At 47.3% G+C, this 18802-nt stretch overlaps 1 protein-coding gene across 5 annotated transcripts in view; it reads left to right on the top strand.

Moving 5' to 3' along the window:
• gbf1 (golgi brefeldin A resistant guanine nucleotide exchange factor 1) overlaps positions 1 to 16858 on the top strand; it is a 103762-nt gene extending 86904 nt beyond the window's left edge. For 4 of the 5 annotated variants that reach the window (XM_042009682.1, XM_042009683.1, XM_042009681.1 and 1 more), the window contains 18 exons: positions 820 to 913; positions 1152 to 1328; positions 1455 to 1519; positions 2076 to 2199; positions 2505 to 2576; positions 2668 to 2762; positions 2846 to 2999; positions 4995 to 5220; positions 5312 to 5469; positions 6882 to 7131; positions 9781 to 10001; positions 10558 to 10708; positions 13963 to 14093; positions 14176 to 14277; positions 14452 to 14565; positions 14649 to 14826; positions 14906 to 15055; positions 15130 to 16858. In XM_042009682.1, coding sequence (XP_041865616.1) covers positions 820 to 913; positions 1152 to 1328; positions 1455 to 1519; positions 2076 to 2199; positions 2505 to 2576; positions 2668 to 2762; positions 2846 to 2999; positions 4995 to 5220; positions 5312 to 5469; positions 6882 to 7131; positions 9781 to 10001; positions 10558 to 10708; positions 13963 to 14093; positions 14176 to 14277; positions 14452 to 14565; positions 14649 to 14826; positions 14906 to 15055; positions 15130 to 15383 — 2716 coding nt within the window. In that variant the 3' untranslated portion in view covers positions 15384 to 16858. The remainder of the gene's footprint in view (positions 1 to 819; positions 914 to 1151; positions 1329 to 1454; positions 1520 to 2075; positions 2200 to 2504; positions 2577 to 2667; positions 2763 to 2845; positions 3000 to 4994; positions 5221 to 5311; positions 5470 to 6881; positions 7132 to 9780; positions 10002 to 10557; positions 10709 to 13962; positions 14094 to 14175; positions 14278 to 14451; positions 14566 to 14648; positions 14827 to 14905; positions 15056 to 15129) is intronic. The other variant, XM_042009684.1, reaches the window with a different exon arrangement.
• Positions 16859 to 18802: the final 1944 nt, after the last annotated feature.

The following is an 18802-nucleotide window of genomic DNA, read 5'->3' as shown; positions in this document are numbered from 1 at the left end:
CAGCAAAGGTAAGACGTGTTTTCTGACTTTTACAAACGTGCAGCATAAATCGGGTCTTCTTCTGCCTCTGGTTCAGTGAATCTTGGTCATATTAAGATGAAACTTCCAGCTGTGGAATCTGTGAGATGTCAGCTTTCAGTAGAGGAGCCGTTTGTTCGAGGAGGCATCATCTGTGTTTTTTGGACTTTGTGTACCTGGTCTTTTAATTATTGTTGTCTTAACTGTGTGTGTTGGTGATAGAAATGGGTTTACTGAGCTGGTAGCTGAGATTCTGGACTTTCTGTGGATACCACACATGTTTATAGTTACATCTACAGACCTGACGCTACACCCGGAAGCATAAGACATGGTGGAAGGTCCAGAGTTGCAGGTTGGAGACCCCTGATGTTTGTAAACCACAATTTACTGCATTTTCTTTATATAGCTGTAGGCCTTGAGTTTGACACATATGCTGTAGTTAAAAGAAAAGTTTTATAATGAACGTTCTGGGTCAGCTGAAGGATTTTAAAAGATGCTTGTGAACAGCTGCCAACACGTCATTACAGTTGTCAAGCCTTGAAGAGATACGGTAAGTGTTCCATATCTTAGATACGTTCTTTAAACGTAAGAAATCTGTTCTGGATACCTGAATAACACAGAAGAAAAGTATAAATCTTGGTCAAAGAAACTGTAGTGTGCATTTTGAAAAAAGGATGGGCCAAGACCAGAAGATTGGGGAACACCGTAGCTGACTGGGGTTTGTGTGGAAGACACATTATGACATGTATAAACCGTAAACGTCCAGGTCTTTATATGTTTGGTCGTCTGTGTTTCTTGTAGAAAATGTGCGATGATATCAGCTCACTACGGCTTCAGTGATGTTTTCGACAACTTGATCATCTCCCTCTGCAAGTTCACAACGTTAAGCAGCGAGGTGAGTCTGTCAGAGGAAACATCCACAGCATCCCTCACAGCTGGTGCTGAAATCCGGTTTGTTTCATTCACAGTTAAATATGACTGACATAACAGTGATAAAGGTCTCTCTGGTGATATAAAAATACATTTCTCTGCGTGGACAGTGAAGATGAGCTTTTATCAAACACCTGCTGTAGGAACAGATAGAGCTAAATCCAGTAAGTGTGTGAGTGTGAGGACGTCTTCTCCCCCTGCAGTCTGTGGAAAACCTTCCAACGGTGTTTGGCAGCAACAATAAGGCCCAGACAGCAGCCAAGACCGTGTTTGACCTCGCCCATCGGCATGGCAACATCCTGAGGGAGGGCTGGAAGAACATCATGGAGTCCATGCTGCAGCTGTTCAGAGCTGAGCTCCTGCCCAAAGCCATGGTGGAGGTCAGGACCGCACTTGTACTCTCATCACACTCTTTCCATGCATGTTTCCTGTTGTTAGGAAGAGGTAGACGGTTGGACGTGCTCTGCTGCCACCTGCTGTTCAGTCTTCACACTTTGTCTCCTCAGGTGGAGGATTTTGTGGAGCCAAATGGGAAATTTTCTCTTCAGAGAGAGGAAACGCCTTCAAATCGGTATAACGGAGCTCATCCACCACCACTGAGAAGTTAACAGGATCTTATAAAACATTTATGGTTATTAACCCTTAAAACTCTGCTAGTTCTCCTGCACACCCGAACGCTATCACTTCTACCAACACCAGTGTCTCAGGAGCGGTGGTGTGTAGCTCTGTGGGGTAAATGTGATGGATATTTTACCCTTTACCTGATCTACGGAGGTTTTCCAGCATTTCTATCTGTCCAGGAGGTTTACAATCCAGCCACTAAATGTAGTTTTATTCAGAGACTCTATCTGGTAAATCCACAATGATCCATGATAACAGCATTATTTATCATATTTCATCATAAAAACACCACCACTACTATGTTGCTAAGAGACCTCTATTTAGACTATTTAATCTGACAACTGAGGCTGTCCTGAAAACATCATGTCTACATGCTGACTGGGATTAAAAGAGTTGAGCAAATACATGCCTTTTTTCATAAACGAAGGTTTGAGTTTAAGAGTTAACAAAAGGTTAACAAAACAAACTTGACTGAGATGAACATTTTCTCCTCTGTTATTTATCAGCGGGGAGTCAGCAGTGTTAAGTTTTGTTAACTGGCTGACTCTGAGTGGAGCCGAGCAATCAGGACTCAGAGGACCATCCACGGAAAACCAGGAAGCCAAACAGACTGCCATCCTCTGCATAAAGGTAGCAGATACACAGCATGATGTCTGCAGCTGTTACACATTCTTGACACTTTTTCACATTTTTAGCTGTTAATGTCTTCATTTAAAAATGTTAGACGCTCTTCACCGACTGCCTCAGACAAGCCGGACAAGATTTCTCCAGATTATCTGAAAATCTGCTGGATGAATACACTCTGCTTCAGTTTGCACATTTTCCCTCTAACATCTGAATGGCTGAAACTGAACATCTCCAGTCATCAGAAGTTTTTAACTGCCCTTGCTGCCTTTCCCACCCCCGTTTCAGATAACTTGCTTTCTGTTTCGTAGCAATGTGACCCAGAGAAGTTGATCACAGAGAGCAAGTTCCTACAGCTCGAGTCTCTGCAGGAGCTGATGAAGGTTAGAAGAAGATGACGAATTCATCCATTAAACAGCAGCTGGGTTGTTAATAAAGAAACAGAACCTGATTTTACCGTCGTCTCCTCTTCAGGCGCTGATCTCCGTCACCCCAGATGAAGAGACGTATGATGAGGAGGATGCTGCCTTCTGTTTGGAGATGCTGCTGCGCATCGTTCTGGAGAACCGGTAAGCATGTCCGTTCTCACGGTCTCTGTAAAGATGGGCCACCTGCTGGGGTGTAACCACCATGGTTCTGCTTGTGTTTGCAGGGACCGGGTGTTGTGTGTTTGGCAGACGGTGCGGGACCACCTCTACCACCTTTGTGTTCATGCTACTGAGAGCTGCTTCCTGGTGGAGAGGGCTGTGGTGGGGCTCCTTCGTCTCGCAATCCGCCTGCTACGCAGAGAAGATGTCAGTTCTCAGGTACAGAAACCAAACAGCAAAGATTTAATGAGTCCAAAGCCCAGACTCTCCAGTGATATGGGCAGCAGGCTTTATGCCATCCTGAGATGCAGCCTGGGTTAGGGTTACCCCTGATTTACACCGGGTGCATGTGTGGCACGTTACGGCTGCGCCACAGCCTCCACTGCTTTTCACAGCCATTTTAGTCAGTGGTTTGGTTCCCACCAGATGCGCTGCAGTGCATATCAGAAGTTTCTCAGAGGCACTTAATTTACGTGCTGAGTCTATTTTTGATGGAGCATGCACCCAGAATGCATCATTTTCTGCAGTTCAGATATGGACAGATAGGAAATCAGACACAGGAGCAGTGTAAAAACCCCATGCAGATGTGCGCCGCTGAACCATGAAAACATTATGCGTTTAACCGAGAGAAGGCACTCCACCCTTTTACGGCTGAGGACCATGGTCTTGGACTTAGAGGTGCTGATTCTCATCCCAGCCGCTTCACACTTGGCTGCAAATCGCTCCAGTGAGAGCTGAAGATCACGGCCCAATGAAGCCAACAGAACCACATCATCCGCAAAGAGCAGAGACCCAATCCTGAGGCCACCAAACTGGATACCCTCAACATTTCGGCTGCGTCTAGAAATTCTGTCCATAAAAGTTATGAACAGAATCGGTGACAAAGGGCAGCCTTGGCGGAGTCCAACCCTCACTCTGATTTACTGCTGGCAACGCGGACCAAGCTCTGACACCGGTCACACCGGACAGCTCGTTCAAGTGGGTCCGGCACTCCATACTCCCGGAGTACCCACCACAGGAGTCCCAGGGGAACACGGTCGAATGCCTTCTCCAAGTCCACAAAACACATGTAGATTGGTTGGGCAAACTCCAATGCCCCCTCAAAGACCCTGAAGAGGGTGTAGAGCTGATCCACTGTTCCACGACCGGGACGAAAACCACACTGCTCCTCCTTAATCCGAGGTTCGACTATCCGACGGACCCTCCTTTCCAGCACCCCTGAATAGACCTTACCGGGGAGGCTGAGGAGTGTGATCCCCCTGTAGTTGGAGCACACCCTCCGGTCCCCCTTTTTGAAGAGAGGGACCACCATCCCAGTCTGCCAGTCCAGGGGAACTGTCCCCGATGTCCACGCGATGCTGCAGAGGCGTGTCAACCAAGATAGCCCTACAGCGTCCAGAGCCTTAAGGAACTCTGGGCGGACCTCATCTACCCCTGGGGCCCTGCCACCGAGGAGCTTTTTAACCAGCTCAGCAACGTCAGCCCCAGAGATGGGAGAGCCAGCAGCAGCTACCCCAGACTCATCTGAAGTTATTGTTGGTGGGCTCACACTGCACCCGACCCCATGGTCCTCCTGCCGGTGGTGAGCCCACGGGAGTCGTCTATAATGAAAATAAAAACACTAAGACACCCTGACTGATTAATGGCGTGATGTTTACATGGTTCAGCAGTGCAAATCTGCACAGAGGCTTTTATTTTGAAGATTATCGGACGCTTTTACACCGCTCTCTTGTCTGATTTCCTGTCTGCCGCTACCTAAACTGCTGAGTTTGATGCATTCTGGACGTGTGTTCTGTCAAAAGAGAGAGCTGCAACAAGGCGCTTCTGGGATGCTACTGACACGCATGTGGCACCTGGTGGGAATCAAACCATTGATTAAAAAGGCTGCAAATAGCAGCGGAGGCCGCAGCGTTCAGGGTTACCAAACACACTTTAGTAAATACAGAAGAAAACTGGGTGATCATATCCCAGAACGTCTGTAAAATGTCTGGATTAAAAGCTCCAGCTGCTACAGACTGGTTTACATTGGGATTACAGACTGGTTTATACTGGGATTACAGACTGGTTTATATTGGGATTACAGACTGGTTTATACTGGGATTACAGACTGGTTTATACATTCAGAGCTCCACAGAAATCTGAACTGTACACCAGTGTGTTCTACATCTACTGGTGGTGACGTAACGTCCTGATCACTGGGATCTTCATCCTCAGATTCTCCTGTCGCTGCGTCTCCTGCTCATGATGAAACCACACGTTCTGTCCCGAGTCAGCAGGGAGGTTGCGTATGGCCTTCATGAGCTGCTGAAGACCAATGCGGCCAACATCCACTGCACAGATGACTGGTACACACTCTTCTCCCTGCTGGAGTGCATCGGAGCGGGAGTTCGACCTCCCGCCACCTTCCAGATGGCCTCCACCTCTCCTGACAGCGACACAGGTTCATCATCATCTTCATCATCAGTGTTGATATAAAGACCAGGTACAGACATGAGAAAGCATGGCTGACGGTGTGTTGTTTGTGTCTGTAGGCGCTCAGTCAGACAGCGAGCTGCCGTCTCATCATCCCAGCGAGGTCACCTTAGATCGGGGCTACACGTCTGACTCGGAGGTTTACACAGACCACGGCAAGGTCAGGATCCCTCGCTCCACGACGGATGTGGACGTGGCGAGCAGCGGATGGCTTGTGGTCAGTCTGCACACACTCACACACATATTAACACCTTTTTTTTCACATTTAATGATTTGTATCCCTGTGAAGTTAATCTGTTCCTGGACATGACAGATTCTACTCTATTTTAATAGTTCTTACAAAATCCCAAAGCAGATTGTTATCCAACATCTGACTTTACCCTCTCAAACCCCAATACCCCCAGTACCGGTTCTACAGGGTAACTCTGTTTCAGGGGGTGTACCATCAGGTCTGTTCTGTAAATATAGGCATGTGTGGATCCACTGGAAGTCCAGAATCTCAGCTAAAAAGTTCACTCGGACCATTTCTATCACCACCAAACACAGTTAAGACAATAAACAATTAAAAGAGTCGGTAAACATAGTCTGCAAAATGTTGTAAACACTAACCATGGATCCACAAACCAACATGAACCAACAATATTACTACTGATGGCAGAAAACTGTAAGTTTCATCGTGTCCAACCAGGGTTCAGCAAAACAGATGCAGAGGAAGCAAAATTCTGCTTCATCATCATAAATTCTGTCTTAACTTTGGTGTCTGGCCTCTAAAATCTACTAGATCTCGAATCTATCTACTGGGATAAAACCACATTTACTGGAAAACTTCATTTCCCAGAATCCTTTGAGAGCAGTTCCTTTCCAAATTCACCATGTTCTGCACGGTCACATGGATTTGATGAGTCATTCTGCATCACACAGATTTCCCTCCTTACCATTGATGGTTGGTGAGATGGAGGTAAACATGGTGACGTCAGCGTTATTCTACTGATGAAAATGAGGATCAATCTTGGACGTCAGCCGATCGAAGCCCGGGGGACATTTACCCCGCGTAAATCAGATTTACAGGAAGTATTTACGCATGTTTATGCAGGGATCCTCCTGTTTAGTGTTTTCCTCAGCTTTTTATCTGGATGAAATAACAGAAACGCTCCACCACAGAAGAAGAGCTGGAGATGAGTTTAAAGGCAGTGGGACTGAGTTGTGTGTCCCAGATTACTGCAGCAGATTTTCAGGCAGTTATATGCTATGAAATCCTAAAATATTAGGCTATGAGAAAATCCTCACTTCCGCTGTATTTGCATACCCAGATGGTTTACCAAGAGTTTGAACTTGTTTTTTCTGACAACATCCACCTCTCCAGCAGATTAAATGTTTTTTGGGTTCTCTTTTTCTACTTTTAGGACTTAAAATATAAATTCTGATGATGTTTTAGACCATATTTACAGAAAATATAGACATATAGATTATTTAAAGGGTTGACAGACCTACTGCTGCACAAATGTACAGAATACTTAGGTCATTGAAGCATCCTCAGTTTCTGAAAGTAAATCAGCATTTACTAGTTTCCTCTCAAAAATCATTCTTCATTTTAGTTTCTTTTCTTCTTCTTCCTTCCTTCCATCCCAGGTTGGGAAAGATGATCTGGAGACCAGTAAGACCCCTCCAGTAAACTCCAAAGCTCAGCTGAATCATCCGCTGGTCAACCAGTACAGTCTGACTCTGGGTCAGGATCTGGGCCAGCATGACACCAAGTCTCTGATCAAGTGCGTAGAGACCCTGTCCTTCATCGTGCGCGACGCTGCCCACGTCACCCCCGACAACTTTGAGCTGTGTGTCAGAGCCATACGGGTGTTTGTGGAGGCCAGCCTGAACGGAGGTGAGACCCCCACGTCCGTCTACCTGGCTGGGATTTAGTCCAGCATGACGGATCTGACGCCTCGGGGCAGAAATCTGTAAACTCCTGTTAAAGTTAAAAGCTTCTGAATTTAGATAAGATTTTATATCCAAGCCTCAGATGCAGCAGCTTATCACTGCCATCTTTAATGTATATGGAGAAACAGTTTAATGGAAAAGCACCATGTACACATCTTTCTTTATCTCAGCAGTTAAGTGTCCGACCTGAAGCCTTCTGTGTTTTATCTGAGTTGTTCCCGTTTCCTCCACATTATTCCCACATTAGTCTTCCTTTCATCCTCCTCTTCCCCTCAGAGGTCTTCTCCCTCTTCCCATTCTTCCCTCCGTGTGCCGTTTGTGCCCTGCAGTAAGACAGGATTAGTGGAGAAATGGAGGTGGTGCACTCGTTCTTTTATGATGGCTCCCAGAGCTTCAGGCCATCAGGTCCACGCTGTCAACAACAGAGATGTAACAAAAGCAACGGCGATCAAAGCCGAGCCTCGGCCCAGCGCTAATCTGCAGCACAAACTCATACAGCTTCTGTGGTCCAACTTCAGGTGTTTTTGTTAAAGGTGGTTTGAAGATGAATGGAAAGATCTGGAAAAGTCCCACTTCTTTGTGGCGTAATTAGTCTGTGACAGGCTGTCTCTGGACTGAAGCCCTCATGTAGGTGACAGCTACAAGTCTGTACAATGTTTGGTGATTTTCTCTGCTGTGATTATGCTGAAAGCCTGACAGCTGCAGCTCAAACAGACACACACACACACACACTGAGCAGCTCTAATTCAACCTGCTGCTGTTTACAGCCTGAGAGGGAAAGCTCTGTATTTATGTGGCAGTAAAGTTTCCAGTTGACCTTCAGTAGGTTTAAGTTGTCGCTTCAGTTTGTTCCAGTAGAGAAACGTCTGAAACACACAGCTGATGTTTCACCAGTCATCCAAACCCATACTTCAGTTATGTCCAAACTCATCGTCCTCTTCATCAGGTCCACCTTCTACTACCGGGTCGTCCTCTTCATCAGGTCCGCCTTCTAGTACCGGGTCGTCCTCTTCATCAGGTCCGCCTTCTAGTACCGGGTCGTCCTCTTCATCAGGTCCTCCTTCTAGTACCGGGTCGTCCTCTTCATCAGGTCTGTCTTCTAGTACCGGGTCGTCCTCTTCATCAGGTCCGCCTTCTAGTACCGGGTCGTCCTCTTCATCAGGTCCGCCTTCTAGTACCGGGTCGTCCTCTTCATCAGGTCCGCCTTCTAGTACCGGGTCGTCCTCTTCATCAGGTCCACCTTCTAGTACCGGGTCGTCCTCTTCATCAGGTCCACCTTCTAGTACCAAGTCGTCCTCTTCATCAGGTCCACCTTCTAGTACCGGGTCGTCCTCTTCATCAGGTCCACCTTCTAGTACCGGGTGGTCCTCTTCATCAGGACCATCTTCTAGTACCGGGTCATCCTTTCATCAGGTCCACCTTCTAGTACCGGGTCGGACCTTTTTAATCCTGGTGTGATAGGTGGAAGCAGGTGGTGGAAACCTTCCTCAGAGGTTTTCTCCATATTGACATGACAGCATCACACAGTTGCTGCAGGTTTGTCGGCTGCATCCATGATGAGAATCTCCCGTTCCACCACATCCCAAAGCTGCTCTACTGGACTGAGATCTGGTGGCTGTGGAGGCCGTTGGAGTCCAGTGAACTCATCGTCATGTTCTAGAAAGCAGGTGGAGATGATCTGAGCTTTGTGACATGGTGCATTATCCTGCTGGAAGTAGCATCAGAAGATGCTCCACTGTGGTCATAAAGGGATGGACATGGTCAGCAACAATACTCAGGTAGGCTGTGGTGGTTAAACCAGGCCACGTTGGTACTAAGGGGTCCAAAGTGGGCCAAGAAAATCTCCCCCCACCATTACACCAGCAGCAGCCTGAAGCGTTGATCCAAGGCAGGACGGATCCATGTTTTCATGATGTTTCCAGCAGATTCTGAGCCGAGCATCTGAATGTGGAGCTGAAATGGAGACTCATCAGACCAGCAACGTTTCTCCATCTTCTATTGTCCAGTGTTGTGAGTGTGTGTGTGTGTGTGTGTGTGAATTGTAGCCTCAGTTTCCTGTTCTTAGCTGGCAGGAGGCACCCGGTGTGTCTTCTGCTGCATCCTGGTCCAGACAACTGCCGCTCTGGATATTTTCTCTTCTTCAGACCATCTCTGGAAACCCTGGAGATGGTTGTAGGTGGAAATCCCTGGAAATACTCAGACCAGCAACCATGCCACGTTTATTAAAGGATTTAAAGTCTCTTAAATCTCCTTTCTTCTTCATTCTGATGCTCACTTAGAACTTCAGCAGGTCGTCTTCACCACGTCTACATGACTCCATGCTGCCGTGTGATTGGCTGGTTACATGTCTGTTAACAAGTGGAGCTCATAAAGTGGATGTTGGGTGTGTGTGAGGGAAATACCCAGCTGACCTCAGTTAGCTGAACTAACAGCTAACTAACCCCGCTGTGTGTTTAACATGAACAGTTTTTCCAGGTAAAAAGTAGAATTTTCTGACCCTGAGCTGTTTTATTAAAACCACGTCTGAGACTCTTCAGAACATCAGGACTACATCCTAAACTAGTTGTGTCTACTCAGTAATCTGCCTCTCCAGGTTACAGGAACCACGACAAGAAGAAGAGCCACAAGTACGACTCCTCCAAGTCCAGACTGAGGAAGAAGGCCGGGGGGAGGGACAAGGACGGAGGGGGCAGTGCAAGACGGGGCGGCAGTCGGGCGTCCAGCCAGCGTCCATCACGTTCCCATAGCGACGACGAAGAGGATGAGGGCGTCCCGGCCAGCTATCACACGGTGTCATTACAGGTTAGTCAGGACGTAAGTACAACGGCCCTCTTTACCCTTCTACCTTTTGTTGATTTCAGCCCAGCTGACTCGTAAACATCCTGATTTTACCCGCAAACACTGAGACAGCCTCACATACGCTTCAGTCACGGTGGCGGCAGGATGTTTGGGACAAACTTGGGCTTTAAGTAGCAAAGTGACTTCCAGGACGGGTGTAAGTCAGTAGAAAACAGATCTTACTCCATCTGTTTACAAGCTCACACCCTCCTGAAAACCTCCAGCTGTCCTGCTGCCTGTTTGGGTCACTGTGAGCTTTTTATCCTCTTTTCTGTTTCTGTTCTGAGGTCTGATTCCAGACTCATATGCTCGTCATCTTTCCAGTTTGGTCTGGATTTCTTTTAAACTAGCATAACGTGTTCTAGGTGGCAGGAAATCCGTCTTATCCTTTATTTTCTCAACTTCTTATCTGAGACAACAAGAGATAAACAAGTAGATTTATATCATTAAATCCTCTCCCTAGAAAACCACGTCCTCCTGATATTATTTAGTTCCTGTTTTTTTTACTGTGTTGACATGTTGGTGTTTGTAGTTGTTGGACCTGATGCACACCCTGCACACCCGGGCAGCCAGCATCTACAGCTCCTGGGCAGAGGAACAGCGCCACCTAGAGGCTTCGGGCAAGAAGATTGAGGCGGACTCCCAGACTCTGTGGACCAGCTGCTGGTGCCCCCTGCTGCAAGGTGGGACCATGTCACAATATTTTATTTTTTGATTTATATTTTATCATATTTTATTTAGTTTACTTTGTAATTTAACTACATTTAGTTGTATTTAATTTAGTTTTGTTTAATCTTAGTTTGTTTTTAGTTTTTAATAGAAGATTTTTAATGTAATTGTATTTAAAAATGTGAAAATGTTGAAGATGTTTAAAGGAGGTAAACGTGAAGTTTATATGTTTTAAGTGTAAATATCATCATTTGCTGTGACTATAAAGAATAAAAATATTAAATTCTGGGAACAGTTTGATCCAATCAGTCAGGGATGAAGTTTTGATTTCAGCGGTGGGGGGACAGAAGTATTTTTATAAACTAATCTTTCAGCTCACCGTGTTTTCTAGTCGTTCTTCTAGTTTTCTGTTGCTGCTTCTAAACTTAATGTTCCTTTTCTTTGGTTTGACTGCTTGTAAAGCATGTAGTAAAACATTATCACCCAATTCCATGTTTCACCTTGTTAGTCAACTTCACACCAACTCAGTACCTCCAGTTTTACTTATTTATGGAATATCATCATTTACACAGCACCACCCGATGGTGGGCAGGTCAAACTGGCATCACAGGTGGGAAGAAATGGAATAAAATTTCCATTATTCAGTGTAAGTAGTAAAGTATTAAATTTTATTTTAAATAAGTGTAACACAGAACCACATAAGGGTCAACACAATGACCTCAATCAAAGTTTCCAAACACATGTTGTCTGCGATCATTGGCCGAGATAAATTCCTGACAGAGTTTCTTCCTGTTTCTTCATTTTTCTCCTCTAGCTCCTCCAGCTTCTCCTACTCTCCACCCTCCATCTCCAGCCTCTTCTCCTCTAGCTCCTCCAGCTTCTCCTACTCTCCACCCTCCATCTCCAGCCTCTTCTCCTCTAGCTCCTCCAGCTTCTCCTACTCTCCACCCTCCATCTCCAGCCTCTTCTCCTCTAGCTCCTCCAGCTTCTCCTACTCTCCACCCTCCATCTCCAGCCTCTTCTCCTCTAGCTCCTCCAGCTTCTCCTACTCTCCACCCTCCATCTCCAGCCTCTTCTCCTCTGGCTCCTCCAGCTTCTCCTACTCTCCACCCTCCATCTCCAGCCTCTTCTCCTCTAGCTCCTCCAGCTTCTCCTACTCTCCACCCTCCATCTCCAGCCTCTTCTCCTCTATCTCCTCCAGCTTCTCCTACTCTCCACCCTCCATCTCCAGCCTCTTCTCCTCTATCTCCTCCAGCTTCTCCTACTCTCCACCCTCCATCTCCAGCCTCTTCTCCTCTATCTCCTCCAGCTTCTCCTACTCTCCACCCTCCATCTCCAGCCTCTTCTCCTCTATCTCCTCCAGCTTCTCCTACTCTCCATCCTCCATCTCCAGCCTCTTCTCCTCTATCTCCTCCAGCTCTCCTACTCTCCATCTTCCATCTCCAGCCTCTTCTCCTCTAGCTCCTCCAGCTTCTCCTACTCTCCATCCTCCATCTCCAGCCTCTTCTCCTCTATCTCCTCCAGCTTCTCCTACTCTCCACCCTCCATCTCCAGCCTCTTCTCCTCTAGCTCCTCCAGCTTCTCCTACTCCCCACCCTCCATCTCCAGCCTCTTCTCCTCTAGCTCCTCCAGCTTCTCCTACTCTCCACCCTCCATCTCCAGCCTCTTCTCCTCTAGCTCCTCCAGCTTCTCCTACTCTCCACCCTCCATCTCCAGCCTCTTCTCCTCTAGCTCCTCCAGCTTCTCCTACTCTCCACCCTCCATCTCCAGCCTCTTCTCCTCTGGCTCCTCCAGCTTCTCCTACTCTCCACCCTCCATCTCCAGCCTCTTCTCCTCTAGCTCCTCCAGCTTCTCCTACTCTCCACCCTCCATCTCCAGCCTCTTCTCCTCTATCTCCTCCAGCTTCTCCTACTCTCCACCCTCCATCTCCAGCCTCTTCTCCTCTATCTCCTCCAGCTTCTCCTACTCTCCACCCTCCATCTCCAGCCTCTTCTCCTCTATCTCCTCCAGCTTCTCCTACTCTCCACCCTCCATCTCCAGCCTCTTCTCCTCTATCTCCTCCAGCTTCTCCTACTCTCCACCCTCCATCTCCAGCCTCTTCTCCTCTATCTCCTCCAGCTTCTCCTACTCTCCATCCTCCATCTCCAGCCTCTTCTCCTCTATCTCCTCCAGCTCTCCTACTCTCCATCTTCCATCTCCAGCCTCTTCTCCTCTAGCTCCTCCAGCTTCTCCTACTCTCCATCCTCCATCTCCAGCCTCTTCTCCTCTATCTCCTCCAGCTTCTCCTACTCTCCACCCTCCATCTCCAGCCTCTTCTCCTCTAGCTCCTCCAGCTTCTCCTACTCTCCACCCTCCATCTCCAGCCTCTTCTCCTCTAGCTCCTCCAGCTTCTCCTACTCTCCATCCTCCATCTCCAGCCTCTTCTCCTCTATCTCCTCCAGCTTCTCCTACTCTCCACCCTCCATCTCCAGCCTCTTCTCCTCTAGCTCCTCCAGCTTCTCCTACTCTCCATCCTCCATCTCCAGCCTCTTCTCCTCTATCTCCTCCAGCTTCTCCTACTCTCCACCCTCCATCTCCAGCCTCTTCTCCTCTAGCTCCTCCAGCTTCTCCTACTCTCCATCCTCCATCTCCAGCCTCTTCTCCTCTATCTCCTCCAGCTTCTCCTACTCTCCACCCTCCATCTCCAGCCTCTTCTCCTCTAGCTCCTCCAGCTTCTCCTACTCTCCATCCTCCATCTCCAGCCTCTTCTCCTCTATCTCCTCCAGCTTCTCCTACTCTCCACCCTCCATCTCCAGCCTCTTCTCCTCTAGCTCCTCCAGCTTCTCCTACTCTCCACCCTCCATCTCCAGCCTCTTCTCCTCTATCTCCTCCAGCGTTTCCTCCTGCATCTATATCTGCATCTCTACAATCCGTCACCTGATAAAAATATTGGTGCATGACATGAACAGTGGGACAATTTGGGGTGACTCCTGTCGCAGACTAGCTTATGGGTGTGCGAGCAAGGTGGAGTGACAGCGGGGACAGCCAATCACACAAGAAACGGCAGAGCCAATGGGGGAGCTTGTGGGCGGTCTAAGCTAAGGGAAACAGGCTTCAGCTTGAGCGGCTGTTTTCCATTTGGTCCTAGTGCTTGACTGTAGCAAAACATTGTTTCTGGACAGTAAAAAGTGCAGAGGACATGTCCCCTGTGTCCCTCCTAAACTAATGTCCATGGTTGTGTGGAATATCTGCTGCACATGGCTGAAATGACGCTGGCTTCCCTCTGCAGGCATCGCTTGGCTGTGCTGTGACGCACGGCGACAGGTCCGCATGCAAGCCCTCACCTACCTCCAGAGAGCGCTGCTGGTCCACGACCTGCAGACACTGGACGCCGCAGAGTGGGAGTCCTGCTTCAACAAGGTTCTAAAGTCTCCATGCAACTTCCTGGAAATGTCTTCCTTGTGAAGTCAGCATGGAGCTTACAGATGAAGTGTGTTTGCAGGTACTTTTCCCCTTGCTGACCAAGCTGCTGGACAACATCAGCCCAGCAGATGTGGGTGGGATGGAGGAGACCAGAATGAGAGCCTGCACGCTGCTGTCAAAGGTTGGTTTTTCTGAGTACTTCCTTCCTGCTCCTCACAGACAGGTCTAAGTCTTAGTCTACAGAGGAGCACATGGAGAACACAAACTAACTCCTTATGGGGGAAAGACAGAACAAATGTCAGACGTGGTTTGGTGTCCTGTGGTGGGGTTCAGCTCCTGGTCTGTGCTTTTCCAGGTCTTTCTCCAGCACCTGTCCCCCCTGCTGTCCCTGCCCACCTTTGCGGCCCTCTGGCTTACCATTCTGGACTTCATGGACAAGTACATGCATGCCGGCTCCAGTGACTTACTGGTGAGGATGGTGGTCACTCTGACTCTCGGTAAGTGTTGTCTTGTGGCAGAAGAGACTCCCTGAGCGCTGGTGTTTGTTTCCAGCTGGAAGCCATTCCAGAGTCCCTGAAGAACATGCTGCTGGTGATGGACACAGCTGGGATCTTCCACAGCGCTGACTCCAGGACCGGGTACTCAGACCTGTGGGAAATAACCTGGGAACGAATTGTGTGCTTCCTGCCCCACCTGAGGGAGGAACTCTTCAAACAGACTGTCATTCCAGGTACCCGTCACCGTGGTTACCGCGCAGCACAGAGCTCCACCATGAGTTGGCGTTTGTAATGATCCATCCTTGTTTTCAGATCCAGTGCCCAGTCCTCCAGTAGAACCAGTGCAGCCTGCAGCAGGCCGGCCTCCATCCCCTGCCCAGTCCCACTCACCGGTCCCAGCAGACACCCAGACCTCCAGCAGACCTGGATCACCACAGGATCCTCAGACAGCCAGTGCCAACGGTAACCATGGATTCCTGTGTGTGACTTCATAAACCCGTACCCCTGTAGAGGTTAAAATGTGTTTTGTTCTGCAGGACTGGACCAGCTGTCTCCGGGCCCCCTCTCTGTACCTCCCATCCCAGCACCATTGACCACATCTCCTGCCCCGACTCCATCACCTCTGAGCCAGTCTCCTTTGATTCTGCAGCCCCTAGCCTCCCCCCTACAGGTGGGGGTCCCACCCATGTCCCTCCCCATCCTCCTGAACCCTGCCCTCATCGAGGCCACATCCCCCGTACCACTGCTCTCTGGATCCAAACCCACCAGTCCTTCTGACGAGGTCAAGTAAGAAAAGTCTCCATCTGCACGTCAATGTCCCCCCCGCTGCGTCCTGGTCTATAGGTGGACAGGTGGACAGGTGTCAGACAGGAAGCACTCGTCAAATTTGCAAACACTGGGTGTTTTTCTTCGGTTGTTATTGTGTTGATCTGATCCGTGAGGAAGGAACGCCGACGTGCTGAGCTTTGAACTTCCAACATGTATATTTGAGATCATTTTAGAGTATATTGATCATTTCCCCCAACAGCTATAGGGATGTGAAGATGGCTGTAAATTTCCTCCTGCTGCATTCTTCCAGTTCACGCAAACAACCATTTTCCTCCCCGACGACATCTTAACCCAGCACGATTAAAACTCATGAGAATCCAAACAAGCAACATGAGAGCTGAATGGTGCACGTGAGAGTCAAAAGTTCAATCAGCTGCTTGGTGAGATGAAACTGGCCGACGAGCAGCCGCTGCAGATTCAGCTCTCATCTGAAGCCACCTCTCAGCTTCCTGAAGAAACTTGAAGGTCCTGGACGCTAGTTTAACTCTGAGAGGGTCCTAACTTTAAACATTCAGCTGTCAGACGTACTCTCTGTGGCCAAATTCTGTGGTGTTGTCCTGCAGCAGAGATCTCCTCCTTCTGATCCACATCTTCTCACCTGGCCACGAACCTGGAGACTTAACGATCTTTGAGTTATGGTACCTTCTGAATTAAGGTGGTCTCAGAGGCCAGAGAAGACATGTCCATCATTCCAGAGTCTGGACGTGGTCCATCCGGACAGAACACAGCAGCACTGATTTAACGCTGAATGTGTAGAAAGTCTCCTTTAGATCTAAAATATTGTGATTAGATTCATTCATCTTTGTTTTTATCACCGAGCATGTTCAGCTGCATCCCTCTCAGCTGTTTTCTGATCCAGCCTCGTCTGTGTGATGCAATACTTCCTGCTCATCCTCACGAAATAATCCCACTACATGGTCTTCATGGATCACCGGAGCTGTGACATGAGATCCGGCTGCAGACAGAAACTGAAACATTCAACCAGAATCCAAACAGAAAAGTCTAAACCTGATCAGACTCTGCTCTTTAATCCCAGCTGTTGTTCTGGTGTCTGGATGTTGTTGCATGCTGGTTGTGCCTTGTGTACAATAACTAATTCACCGTTTTAATGCCAAACCTGTCTGAAGGCTGTAGATGCGCTGCAGCTCCGCTCAGAGATGTCTGGCTCATATTTAATGTTATTTATTAGGTGGGAAAAGGAGGACGTTAGTGCTGCTGTTCAGTCAGCATCGATCCAGTCAGGTAACACTACAGCCTTACAGAGCCACCAACATGTAGGCTGGCTGTTTATTTGTTGTTTGGGACTCCTAGATTTATCAGCTCACTCATGCTTGAACAGTAAATGACATGAATATAATGTGTGTACATATCTATATATATAAATTAAAAGTAACGTACTTTTTATTATGTAATAAATACAAAAGTGCTCATCTTAAATGTATTTTTTTTTTTTATTTCTGCTCATGATCCAAACTCACCTGTTCTGCAGGTTCAACTAACTGCGTGTCTTTGTCCAGAGTTAAGAACCTCAGTAAAAAGCCACCATCAATGGAGCTCCAATGCCTGGAGTCACCATGGCAACCGCTGCCAAAAAGCAGTAAATTCCCCCCCATTGGAGTGAGAGGTTCTCATACAAGGGATCTGGAGAAAAAAAGAAGACTGCTGCTGGTAGGGAGAGATGCATCATGGGAGAAAACTGCTGCCAGGATATTTTACCTGGTTGAAGCTGTTCTAGTGTTAGTGGATAGAGTAACATCTGAGCTTTATTTAGGTTAAAGAAGTTAATTTATATGCATTATTAGTTTTTGCTCAGTGTCAAATACTCCCGTTTTGCACCCTAACACAAAAATATTTTCTTATTTACTTTTTACTCTGTTATTCTACAAACCATGATGAATTTTTAACATTTTTAACCTCTGCATTGCTGAGGTTTGGTCATGGTTCAACTCTATTTTATGATCCAGTTACAAAATTTAATACATTTTCAATATATGATAACTGTATAATTTATGTTGCGATGATTGCGGCTTGGTACAAGTTTAAGATTAGCTTAGAAATTATATGCATTAGTTTTTGCTCAGAGTGAAATACTCCAGTTTTGCAACCTGCTGCACAAAAATATGCTCATAAAATCAAGTCATACTTTACTCTAAATGAATTATTTTATTCTCATTTTTTTTTTTTTAAACCCTCATCAATCCTCATCACACACATCAAACATCTAATTTTATGTGTGTTGTAACAAAGAGCTTCAGCTACGGTCCATGTAACAAGTCAAGCCATTCGTTATTACACCATGAAGGCTAACAGAAACTAGAACATGAACAATATCTAGAAACAAATTTAACAATAACATAACTAGAACAGTTCAGAGGAGGCAGGAGCTGCAGACTGTGAAGTTAATGTTCCTTTCAAAGAGGTTTTCTGCAGCTTTGCACGATTCTTCTGCTAAAGCCAACCATGGTAATACTGTTTTCAGCAGCTCCTCTGCCAGAGAAAATGAAGTGAAAAACTCCTGTCAGGCTTTCCGTATTCTCCAGCAAAACCCAGCACCCGTTTTTTGTATTTCTATTCGACCGGCGCACCAGCTGATCGGCCAGTGTAGAAGCTCACATGCAGGCGTAAGACGTTTTCACGTCGCAGGCTACCCACATTTTCAGGCCATACCTGGCTGGCTTCACTGGCATGTACTGCCTAAAACTGCCGTGGCCTTTAAACGGAACTAGCTGCTCATCCACGCAGATATCCTCATCAAGGTTTGAAGATCGCCTGTATCCGGACAGTGGCAGCTGGCTTGACCGCAGTTTGTGGATGACCACTGGATTCTACCACTTTTAGATCTCTAGTGATGAACCTCTTCTGTGGCTTCTTCATCACTGTTTGTGGAGTCGCTGGAGCTGGTGGATGATTAGTCAGCCACCAGAGGGTAGACCTCAGCTTGGCGGAGTGAGTGTTGCTCTCGGTGGTTTTATCTGAGGTTCCACCGGTGTGCTCAGTCACATCCGCTTCGGCCTGCATGATGTCCCAGGCCTCTGCTACCGTGCAATGTTTTTTTCATGGTGTCAGATAGGAAACAAAGAGCTTTTCTCCAACTTGCTTTTATAAACGTGCTGCAGATGCAACTGTGTGAACAAAGACAGGGTTTGTTTTGGTTTTCACTTCAACACATAACTCTGATGTGCTGCAAGGGGTCCAGTGTTCTGTTTCAAAGCAGTGCAGGGGAATGCATGTAGATGTGTGTTTTACGTACTTTAAAATAAAAATGTAGCGCTTCTTGAACGTTCAGGAAAAAAATACACATGAAACGGATAATATGGAAAAGTTGCTACCTGAAAGTTACCTGTGCTATTATGCATTTTGTCACACTGAAATGCATCGTGT

The sequence above is a fragment of the Melanotaenia boesemani genome, chromosome 16 (assembly GCF_017639745.1).
Source record: "Melanotaenia boesemani isolate fMelBoe1 chromosome 16, fMelBoe1.pri, whole genome shotgun sequence".
In the NCBI taxonomy this organism is placed as follows: domain Eukaryota; kingdom Metazoa; phylum Chordata; class Actinopteri; order Atheriniformes; family Melanotaeniidae; genus Melanotaenia; species Melanotaenia boesemani.
The sequence above is the reverse complement of the archived record's forward strand: the minus strand, read 5'-3'. Positions and strand labels throughout refer to the sequence as shown.